The following is a 12,035-nucleotide window of genomic DNA, read 5'->3' as shown; positions in this document are numbered from 1 at the left end:
TGTAACGATCTCATGCTAATCTTATGCGGCTGTAGAACTTCGATTGACTCAGGCGCATACAGAGTCTGATGCACTATTTACATGGTCTCGGGCACCCGAGACAACCCTCCCCCGAGGTACCCTGGCCGAGGTAACTTTAAGTCTATTTCTTTGCAGAATTCAACTAACCGTTTACATTAGGATCGCGAACCCTTCTCTGGGGCCGAGGCAACTCGGGTGGGAGAGTTGTCTCGCCTCGGCAGATAGACTAAGCCTGGCAAACGGGACAACTTTTCTTCATATAAACGCTTTGGCTCGCCTAATAGGGACAACTCTCGGCGTGGCGAGTGTCACGTAATGTCTAGGTTTAGGATTTAAAGCAAAAATTCGTGTCAAAGAAGTAAAAATTCACTCCGCAAAACCCACTGTGATCAAATGACCTTGGGAATTCAAAGAAAAAGGAATTTTGACACATTTGATCATTGGTGTTCCTCGGAAATGGGATTCAGTTCCTGCTCTCTGAGGCCAAGTCAGCGTGTTACAATGTTTCATTTTCTTTAATATATAGGAGTTAACTTCCCCCCTCAACCTAGATCCATCCCAGATTAAGTAACGATTTCTTTTGGTGGAAGCTTTTCTTTAGAGACTTACTTTTTACCGAGTGCCGCTTTTAAGGCAGAAAAAGTCTACCTGCAAACGAATCTATATAGGCGAAAAATAAAATGCTCACTTAACCTTGCAGTTGTCAGTTTCCCTCTTGACTGTCGCAAACTGCATCTTACTTTTTGAATTGCAGAAAGAAATCGCTGTAAGGATCACTGGTGTTGACAATGTTGATCATTACCCTGCTGTTATGTGCGGAACTCTACGGCATGATACGAAAGCAAGCCCTTTATTTATGCAAGATTTACAATTACATTTTTATGTTCACATTTTTCTTATTCTCCATCATAATAAAAAGGTCACCACAATATCAGTTAACAAACAACCTTTTCCTTATGGCGAGTCTACAAACGGAAACTGATGCTTCATATATGCAGCTGTACGTTACGGCTATTAATTTGGGCATACGTTATCAATAAAGCTCTCTCGGATACATATACATTTCTTACTACTATAAATAGCTAAACATATGGCATTAAAATATCTGAGATTATAAATATCGAAAAGGTCAATAGAGTTATTTGGTGTGTGTCACCAAGAAACCCATACAAATGTTATATTTAGATTTTTCAAGTGGTATATTTACATCAGTCACTATGTTAATCATGTTCTCCGGCATCTAAATGAATGGAATATCCATGTTTATAAAATAAGAAAAAAGAATTCTACTAAAAAACGGAATGATAGCCGCCGCAAACATCCATAGTTTTGAAGCGACGTTTTATTGACCTCAAATTGCTGCTCCTTATATATCACCCTGAATTACTGAAATTTTTCAATCTACTGTATCAAACAGCCAAATATTTAACCGCCAAAAAGCTTTTAATTATCAACCGTAAAACTATAGTAACCGTCATTGAGACCCTAAACTATTATTTAATCGGCTGCATGGGTAAACAAAGAGTTTTTCTCTGTTTCAGCTGTTATGAATAACAACAAAATGTTGGTAAAAACATACCTCTTACTAACCGAGTTCGAGGTCCCTACTGTAAGTTACGGACCGAGTTTTTTCCCCTTCGATTTATGGCCCAAGCGCGAAGCGCACGGGTCATAAATCGAAGGGGAAAAAAACGAGGATCCGTAACTTACAGTATACGGACCAGAGAGATATTTATTATATCTCTACTGTGTCCCTGACGGGTTCGGGAATGATTTGTATTCACGCGGACTCGGAAATGCTTCGAATTTCTGACGCACCTCGAAAGCAAAACGAGTCAGTTTGAAACTGTTTTTAAGTCGTTAGCACGCTTTATTACATAATAGAATATAAGAAAGTTAAATTTTCACTTACTATAAAGAACACTTAACGATAGATCACGAAACAGTTTCGCAACAGAACCAACTTTAAATTTTAGCGGGCCGTAAAGGAGAGTACGGCCCGCTAAATTGACCAATCACAGCGTGCGTACTAACTGAGAGATACAATAAATGTCTATATATTGCATAAAACGTACAACAGTTTTTAAAGACATGTTTCGGCATGCTTATGCCATCTTCAGTTTAATAGAGTGACTAATGATACGTGACACAAGTTATATAATAAATTATATAATTAATAAATTATTTACAATATGCATTACAAAACAGTGGAAACGGAAATTACAGAGTTAAAAAGGTGTTGAAGTGATGTAACTGTTTGTTAAGGTCAGGTTTGTTCTTACTGATATAAAAGGCTTCTTTAAGTTTAAGATCAATAGAGCTATTCGCTGAGTCTAAGATGCGAAAACAAGAAGGTGTGTACATGCCCCTGCATGAAGAAAATTGAGAAAGATGTTTAAAAATATGCGAGTTTTTATCGCTTACTGTATGTTCTTTAATCCTGGTAGAAAAATGGCGACTGGTTTCACCAATATAACAGGAATTACATCCCGCACAAGTAAATTGATAAACTACCATGGATTTTAGAGCATCAGGAGTACGATCTTTAAAACTGAACATATTCTTGATTTTGAAAGAAGTAAAAACTAATTTGATATTAAGATCCGTTTCACAAAAACGTTTAAGTAATTGCCGTAGTTTGAGTTCCGTTATTCTAGAGTACTGGCCGATAAAAGGAAGCTTAAAATAGCGTATATTGTTTTCATCATTAACGTTGCGGCTTTTTTGATCAGAAAGCTTGTTAAGATACCGCTTGAAGGTTTTTTCAATGATGTGTGAAGGAAACGAGTTACGTTTTAGAGTGTCCGAAAGCTTGATCAAATCGTTTTCAAAACCGGAAGAAGTGTTGTTGATTTTATAAGTTCGGTCAATGAGAGTACGGACAAGGCCAATTTTATAGCGAAACGGAGTGAAACTAAAAAAATTTGTTAAGAGACCAGTGTAGGTTTTTTTATGAAAAACTGAAAAAACGCAGTCATGCGAAGAGTTGTCAATCAGAACATCCAAAAAGGAAAGTTTACCGTCGTTCTGTTTCTCGAAAGTAAATTTGATGTTGGGATGTTGAGAATTGATGAATTCAAAGAAAGACATGGCATCCCGCTCATTTTTAAAGACGCAAAAAGTATCGTCAACATAACGCCTATAGAGTAAGATGTCGGCCTTGTTAAAATTATTTAGCCATGTTTCTTCGTGAAATCCAAGAAAAAGATTAGCTAAAATAGGTGCTAAAGGGGAGCCCATAGCTACCCCATCGACTTGATCATAAAATTTACCATTGAAAAGAAAATGAGTCTCGGATGTGGCAAATGAAAACAATTTCTTAAGGTCGGGTTTTTTGATGGAAAATTTGGGATGATGTTTCAAAATAAGGTCAACGGCAATATCGATAGTTTCATTTAGCGGAATGTTTGTAAAAAAGGCTTTCAACATCGAAGGAAATAAGGAACTTGTTGTTAAAATCGAAACTCCTGAGCTCTTCAACAAAAGAAAAGGAATCCTTAACCGAATATTTATCAGGCAAAAGCGGAACAAGAAGAGAACTTAAGTACTTAGCTAAATTATAATTGTAAGCTCCAATAGAGGATACAATGGGTCTAAGAGGTGGCTGCCTATGATTATCACGTTTCTTATGTAATTTCGGAAGGCCATAGAATTTTGCTGGTTGTGAACCCTTAGGAAATATGTTGCAATAGGTATCATCATCGATAGAACGCTTTTTCTTAAGTTGAGTAATAAAACGTTTAAGCCTGCCTTCTCTTAATAAAGTAGGATCGTTATCTAAAAGTTTAAACTTAGTCTTATCATTAAGTATATTAAAACAAGAATCTAAATAAACGGTACGGTCTAAAATAACTACGCCATTACCTTTGTCGGGCTTAAGAATTATGATATTATGATTGTTCCTCAGAGTTCGTAGGATGCGGTGTTTTTTGAGATCGTTGCTTGAAGGACGGTAGGAAGAGAGATAGTTCTGAGCCAAATGAGCGATTTCAGTTTTTAGGTGCGTTGCGGAGTTTTTATCAATTAGTTTGTTCTTCATGGTGTAGTGGATCTTTTCAAAGGAAGCCGGAATGTTTGTCTTGTTAAGGTGAGGAGGTTTGATAGAGAATCCGAGTCCATTCTTTAGTAGTTCAAGTTCATCGTCAGTCAGTTTGCAAGAAGAGAGATTATTTACAGTTTCGCTCGGTGAGAAGGGTAGTTCGGCGTTCTTTGTGAGGTTTTTTAGTTTCTTTCGATGCGTGGAGATGACTTTAGAGATGTTCTTGTCAACATTGTTCTTCAAGGCTTTGTTTAAGAAGTACCAGTCAACAGAGTTCAAAGAGTTCTTCACACGTTCGGTCAGCTTGTCACAGTCACAGGATAGTTTGTTGAGTTCTTTTTGGCGCTTGGAGATGGCACTACGAAGTAAACGTTTACGGATGGCGAGGACATCAAAACGGTTGGTGTTAGGTAGAGGAAAACAAATAAATTTCGGGAACACGTTGAAGGTCTTACAGGAACGAAGAAAGGACACATCTAGTTCAGCTTTGCGTTTCTTGACTGAGAGTTTTTCCAGTTGGCGAAGATCTTGTAAGGAAATCCATCCTTGATATTTGCTTGCTAAGTCGTGTATAATGTTTCCATAAGGTCGTAATACTAGCAATAATGATAAATATTGCATAAAACGTACAACAGTTTTTAAAGACATGTTTCGGCATGCTTATGCCATCTTCATCTTCATAACATCACGCGGCGTACAAGGCATGTCAAGTGTTTACAACCATCAGTGGATACCCGAGTTAGAAAGAAGTTAATTATTATTTATGGAAAAAAAGCAGCAAAGACAAAAAAGTGTAATCATAATTGAAATTAATGAAGGAACTGAAATCAATACCAGATTGAAATTAATCAGAAGCAAACGTAAGGGGGGAAAGGATGATCAGAGCAAAACTAAGATCAAAATAAACAGAATGTTTAGTCTGATTTGTATCAAACAACTCTATAACATGGAAACTCTTAAAATTCCTTTTGATCAGCTTGTTTATCTCATATTTTGAATAAGTTGAGAACGTGAATGCAGGAATGTTAGGGTAAGTCAACCAAGATAAAACACTTCCACCTCATCAGGTTTGAAGTTACGAGTCCCAGCCAGGATTGTGTACTGGTCTTGTACTCCACTTGAAATAGAGTAGTCGTTGTGTTGACCAAAGTCTGAGTATGAATTAGTGTTACTGTTTGCATTGTCAGCAATGTAGATGTCATGCCCTGCACCAAACGTTAGACCATAACTTGAGTGCCTGTAAATTGCATTTGATGAGTCCGTTACCATGCTCTTGAATGGTCCAAGACCTTCTTTGTTGTGGAGAGAAAATATGAACGCATTGGAAGTGGAACCATAACCACCACTGGACTCTGAATAAGAAGACCATTCAAGCAAATATTAATGACGGAAAAAGACACGAACAACTAGAACAACTAGAGGTTGAAAAATGTTATCACGCTCTGTGAAAGTAAGTAATTATTAATTCACGCCTGAGGTATGCAGAACATTAATTATTTTATGGGAATAGGGTAGCAGTTATTTATAATCAAAGTGAAACGACAACATTTAAAATCTTCTTTGCCTATTCAATACTGATCTACAGTTTAATTATGGTCTTTTCAAAGCATAGTTACACTTGAAAATTTAATATTGGATAACTTAAAACAGCGAATTTATTATACCCCAGGGAATGTCAGTGTATCCTCCAAACACGTACTGCTCCTTTTTGATGATGGCAACCGTGTCACGTTTCCCATCACACCTGCTATGAAAGGTACTGACAGCCCAGCCGTGGGTGGAGGCGCGGTAACACAGCACCCACGGAGGGTCCAATCCAACAGCAGGCGTCAGGAACTGATAAAGGCGACTTTGGTAAGATACATTTCCACCAATTATAGCAGAATTGGATAACCGACCTACAGTAGAAATACAAGGACTAACTAAGCCCTAAAACAGTAGTAACACCACAGTAATAAATTAGGTAAAGTAGCACCAGAAAAAGGTGTAAGGTATAATAAATTAGGTATAATAGCACCGGAAAAAAAAAGTAACGCAACAGTAACACAGCATTTACATAACTGTAGCACGCCAGCTAAACACCACTAACACGACAGTAAGAAACGAGCTGTAACAGCAGTATAACAGCAATACCGAAAAAGTAATATAGTACATTAAAGAATTAACACGGTAGTATGCAGTAGAAGCACAACAGTAACGGCAGCATCACAGTAGTAGCACAGCCGTAACATAACCGTAAAAGGCAGCAGCACAGCTGTAGCATACCAGACGCACTGCATTAACAAAATAGCAACACAACAGTAAGACAACAGTAAAACAACAGTAACAAAACAGTAGCACAGCAGTAACACAACAGAAACACAGCAGTAACACAGAAGTAACACAGCAGTAATACAGCAGTAACACAGCCGTGACACAGCAGTGACACAGCAGTGACACAGCAGTAACACAGCAGTAACACAACAATAACACAACAGTGACACAACAGTAACACAACAGTAGCACAACAGTAAGAAAACAGTAACACAACAGTAGAACAGCAGTAACACAGTAGTAACGCAACAATAACACAACAGTGACACAACAGTAACACAACAGTAGCACAACAGTAAGAAAACAGTAACACAACAGTAGAACAGCAGTAACACAGCAGTAACGCAACAGTAACACAGCAGTAACACAGCAGTAACACAGCGGTAACACAGCAGTAACACAGCAGTAACACAGCAGTAACACAGCAGTAACACAGCAGTAACAAAACAGTAACACAGCAGTAACAAAACAGTAACACAACAGTAACACAGCAGTAACACTACAGTAACACAGCAGTAACACTACAGTAACACAGCAGTAACACTACAGTAACACAGCAGTAATACAGCAGTAACGCAGCAGTAACACAACAGTAACACAACAGTAACACAGCAGTAACACAGCAGTAACACAACAGTAACACAGCAGTAACACAACAGTAACACAGCAGTAACACTGCAGTAACACAATAGTAATACAGCAGTAACGCAGCAGTAACACAACAGTAACACAGCAGTAACACAACAGTAACACAGAAGTAACACAAAAGTAACACAGCAGTAACACAGTAGTAAAACACAGTACCTCAGCGGTAACACAGCAGTGAAACAACGGTAAATCAACAGTGATCCAGCAGTAAAACAACGGTAACTCAACAGTAACACAGCAGTAACACAACAGCAACACAACAGTAACACAACAGCAACAGAGTAGTAACATTACAGTAACACAACAGTAGCACAGCAGTAACACAACAACAGTAACACAGCACTAACTCAGCAGTAACTCAATAGTAACACTACAGTTACACAGCAGTAACATAATATTAACACAGCAGTAACATAACAGTAACACAACAGTAACACAGCAGTAACACAGCAGTAACACAGCAGTTACACAGCAGTTACATAATAGTAACACAGCAATGAAACATCAGTAACACATTAGAAACACAGCAGTGTCGCAGCGGTAACATATCAGTAACAGAGCAGTAATAAAGTAGTAACACAACAGTAAAACAACAGTAACGTTGTACTAGTATACAGAGAGGAAGGAAATAAGCACTGCAAGATAAAGGCCTTCTATTGCTGTAAGTTGCGCATTATTGGTAAAGCAGTGTTTTGTACTGAGTGCGTTATTGCAATGGAAGGTATAAAATGTACTTGATAAACGGATCTTCCATCTGAATATCTGGCAAAGCAGAATTTTATTTCCTAAACGAGCTCCTCGGCGTAGCAAAATTTTCCCGGTTTTTATTTTGCCTCTTTTATCGGAATTAAATTTGCGAACTTATGTTTAAACGTATTGAATCAGTTGTTTACTTCCAAAGAAACTATATCTCTCGGCCATTGCTTTTGTTCAGCCAGGATCTAAAAATCAGCATAATGACAAACGCGGTGGAAAGGAAATCATATGGTTACTGCAGCTGCTGCATATATGGAGCTTAATGGTGAAACCGTGGAATTGATATGGTTCATCGTAACATTGAGCATTGAACTGTTTAAATTGGTGCCCCTACACTGACTTCGGTTGCATATGTCGATTCTTATGAGAAGAAATGATCAGAAATAGAACGAACAATTGCAACATACATATTGATTCGCCCATTTTAAATAATTTATGTGGCTAGCTGTTAATTGTGATACATTTATGATTCTAGAGACCTGTTCCTAAAGCTGTAAATTTGCAGTCAGAAATTAATACTAACGGTGAAGTCCTATCCAGTGCCTCGTGAAAAGCACAACTTCTAATGACACTTCATATCTTTTAAACATGCCGCCATCAATATCAGGCTGGTTCTTCACATTTAGATTAATACAACGAATTACGATTAAAAACAAATAAACAAACTGACAAAAACCTGTTTCACATCGATCACCATAGAATCCTGGTACACAGCTGCAGTTGAATCCACCAAGTTGGTCAGAACATGTTCCATCGTTTAGACAAGGATTGCTCTCACACTCGTTGATGGCTGTCAAATCTATAAGAGTAATAAACACAGCTTGATACTTACATAGCTCTTCTGAATACGTATTTTTCTATTTGTAATAATATCATAAATCCTCGAACTAGCGCCCGGGGCGCTTATTTCAAGTTTAGAAGAAGACGCGGGGCGCTTATTCGAGGGAGGCGCTTAATCGGGTTCTGCACTCATTTAATTTTTCCCAAATCGTGGTCAGATATGATCGGCTCTGTTGTAATATGTGTGTGTGTGTGTCAGTCTCTCAGAAGTCCCAGAAGGGAAGAACTACGTAGTATAACCCCTTTACAGTGTAGGTCTGCTGCGCAAGTTTGGTTGGGCTTTAGGCAATGAATCAGCAGATCTTCACTACCATCAGCTGCGAGGGTCAATGTGCAGTGCTTGAATGAGTCGATAATCACTTGCTTTGATTGAACACGACCAAAACTATACATTCTCTCTTGTCTCAGCACTCTTCCATAAACCAGGGAGGGGGGAGGGGTGCTTATTCGAGGGGAGGCGCCTATTTAAAAATTTTGGACGAAAGGAGGGGCGCTTATTTGAAGGGGAGGGGGGGGGGGCTTATTTGAGTGGAGGCGCTAATTCGAGGACTTACGGTGTACGCAAAGTAAATGCAGTGTTACGTAATTAGCGGGTCTTCGCTCCAACAAGAGACTATGACATCAAAGTTTCTTAGCTCTATTCAGACTACGTTTTTCTTTATGATTTTCTACAATGGGGATCTAGGGGAGGGCAATGCTTATATATAACTTTAAGAATACCAAACTTACAGTGGACATAGTAGTTCCCGACTTATTAGAAGTAAACAATGATGGGATAACAGTATCATTTTTATTACGTGGTTCCTACGTCATGATAATAACTATTCAAACAGCGACCATCTTCGATCAAACATGATTTAAATAACATCAGAAAACCTATGAAAACTAGCTAAGGCTAATCAACATCAATAAAAGAATGTTCAAAGTATCAAACATATCGACACATTAAAGCGTCAAAGCTGAGTTGAATTACTGGTTTGCACTGTCACGCAATCAAAAATAAAAATCACAACCACTCAATAAATTAAGTCAAGAATCTGGGATATGATAGATGATAGATATATAAACAACCTTACCAAGATAGAAGAAGCAAAGGCGGTTTACATTTTAAATATCATCTTTTCTTCCGCTTTGTAAATGCGTCTTCACTATCTTCATTAACTACAACTCTCACCGAGGGCGAGATTCTCAGGTTTTATAAAATCCTCAAACCTTCAACACGGCCCGATAACTATATGAGATTATGCAATAATATTGCATAATCTCACAAAAATTATCTGTGGCTTAGGAGTTACCTTTATATTGTTTTTCGTTGATTGATACAATAAGTGTGAAAAACTTTCTTACTTGTTTGGCAATGTTTCCCTGAGAATTCCTTCGTACAAAGGCATACATAGCTGTTCTTCTCGTACTGTGATACACAAGTTCCATTGTTCTGACAAGGCCAGCGGCTGCATGGAGACTGAAAGCAAAAACATAAAGGGAAACGAAAAGTTAAGGCCGAGCACACAAACCTGCCTAAAATGGTGCCCCTGTACTGGCTAGAGCTAACCCGCATAAGATGCAAGCGGATTTATTTTAGCAAGTGAAAGATTCTTGCAGGAGGGTGAGGGTGGTTTTGCAAGCTTGAAGCTCTCGCAAGGGGCGGAAAGATTACCCTCACATGAGACTATTCCGTAGCGTTCGTTTGTTTTCAGTTTGATGTACGTCGTAAACGTCATTTTAGTGTTCTCATCTTAAAAGTCGTTATTAAGGCACGCCTGCAGCACCAAACTTCCACTAATCAAGAAGGTTGTGATGCTCTCGGCTTACTACAAATATCCTTCTGGTTAAACGAAAGTATAAGGTGCAACTAAACGAAAGTTATCTTTATAATATATCCTCTTCCCTGCTAAGACTTTCTTAATTAGCTGGCGTTATGAGGTATCCATTTTACCACAGGCTCCTAGTAATGGTATTTCGTTGATGTAGATCATTTATTGAAATTGGAATGTCAATGAAAGTCAAGTTTCCCCCTACCGGAATACTGAAGTGATGAAACACCGGGCTTGCGATGAACTTGTCCGTGTTGTTGTACTTGTCAGATGGAAGCAGCTCGCAGAGCTTCTTTTTGTTGATATCAGGGAGTGCTGCGAGGTTGTAAGAAAAGCATGAAGGGATTTCCAAACAGGCAAACCCACACTCGCTGCCGTCTTCAACAAGATTTGAACCAATACTGGTGATATTCAGATACAAATACTCATCTGGTTTGAAGTTGATAAAAGATAACCCATCAGAGGACCTTCCACTAAGACCTTAAGTGAAAGAAGTTCAGGTGTCTGTTATGGTTGTTAGGATTTTATATCGTATCTGAAATAATAACGAAGTAGAAAGCTAAAAATAGAAAATTAAGAGAGAAAGAAATTGCTTACCTTCCGAAAAATGAGAGAAAGTAGCAAAGAGAAATGATATAACTGGATAGCGGAGAGTGATTTCCATATCTCGTGAGCCGTTCACTTCTTAAGACTTGCAATATGACTAATTATTTCATTCCTTATCACGATTATTATGTGGAATTAGAGTGGGCGGTGAAAAAAAAAAAAACTTATCATGCCACCTGTTATGTTTAAATGGATCTCGGGTCTTTCAAAGGATGGATAACGTTACTGCTTAGAGGGACCATTAGATATTTGTAAACAAAGTCCAATTAAGTTTCTGACCGCTAAATAAAGTTATCTAACCTTTGAACCAGCGGTCTTGTAAGACAGCAACATCATGGAAGTCTGAGCTGTAACAATTTTTACTGAGCGCTATTTATGCACGGCAATAGTGGTGCAATATTCCATTTAACTATAACTGTCCACATTCTCAGTTGAGATCAACGATCTTTCCATCGTTTAATTTTCCTATTTTCCATTGTTCTGTTTTCTTTAACTTTTGGCTTTTTTTTTTTTTTTTTTTTTGCAATTAAGAGTAGACATATTCTGTAGCCATTATCTTGACTTGAATTATTTATTTCGCCAATTTAATTAACAAAATAAATTAAAAAATTCAATTAACAAAGTTTATGGTGTCGACTGTCGAATCTCCTTTGGAAAAAAAAATGTAGTCAACTACATACAGTTACTCTTTACCGAAATTTCAACTTCTTTATACGGAAATTTCTGTTTTCCCGCTTTGTTTTTATTTAACAAAACGCTTGCATTTTAAGTGTCGGAAGACGTTGGAAACTAGACATACCTGCAGCCTGATCCATTAAGGCAAGAACCTGCTTGTTTGCGTATATACACATTAAAATTTAATCAGCAACTATCAACGACTTCCTATCTTAAACGATAACAACTGACGTTTTTTAGTTTCTTACTCGCACAGAAGAGCAATAAACACGTACTCTGGTTTCAACTTTTTCATATAAATTTTGTGTTTTCCCGGTTTGGTT

The 12,035-nt window shown here is 37.9% G+C and overlaps 1 protein-coding gene across 1 annotated transcript; it reads right to left on the bottom strand.

Moving 5' to 3' along the window:
• Nucleotides 1-855: 855 nt before the first annotated feature.
• LOC110061913 (uncharacterized) lies at nt 856-11,194 on the bottom strand. The gene is made up of 6 exons (XM_089271846.1): nt 11,029-11,194; nt 10,637-10,911; nt 9,965-10,079; nt 8,454-8,576; nt 5,725-5,958; nt 856-5,412 (listed from the first exon to the last, which is right to left on the bottom strand). Exons 1-6 carry the CDS (start codon nt 11,093-11,095, stop codon nt 5,096-5,098), a joined length of 1,131 nt encoding a protein of 376 aa, XP_089127972.1. The 5' UTR covers nt 11,096-11,194; the 3' UTR covers nt 856-5,095.
• Between the last annotated feature and the right edge of the window lie 841 nt (nt 11,195-12,035).

This window comes from Orbicella faveolata, unplaced genomic scaffold (genome assembly GCF_042242905.1).
Source record: "Orbicella faveolata isolate gen_17 unplaced genomic scaffold, um_ofav_v1 contig_34, whole genome shotgun sequence".
Lineage (NCBI taxonomy): Eukaryota > Metazoa > Cnidaria > Anthozoa > Scleractinia > Merulinidae > Orbicella > Orbicella faveolata.
This window is presented reverse-complemented; position numbering and strand designations above follow the sequence as displayed.

Excerpts from the sequence above, each read along its gene's own strand:
- LOC110061913 (XM_089271846.1), bottom strand. The coding sequence starts at position 11,095 with ATGGAAATCACTCTCCGCTATCCAGTTATATCATTTCTCTTTGCTACT. Across the intron at positions 5,959-8,453 it reads TGGTGATCGATGTGAAACAG|GTCGGTTATCCAATTCTGCT; the intron begins GTTTTTGTCAGT and ends TTTCTACTGTAG. Across the intron at positions 5,413-5,724 it reads ATACACTGACATTCCCTGGG|AGTCCAGTGGTGGTTATGGT; the intron begins GTATAATAAATT and ends CTTCTTATTCAG.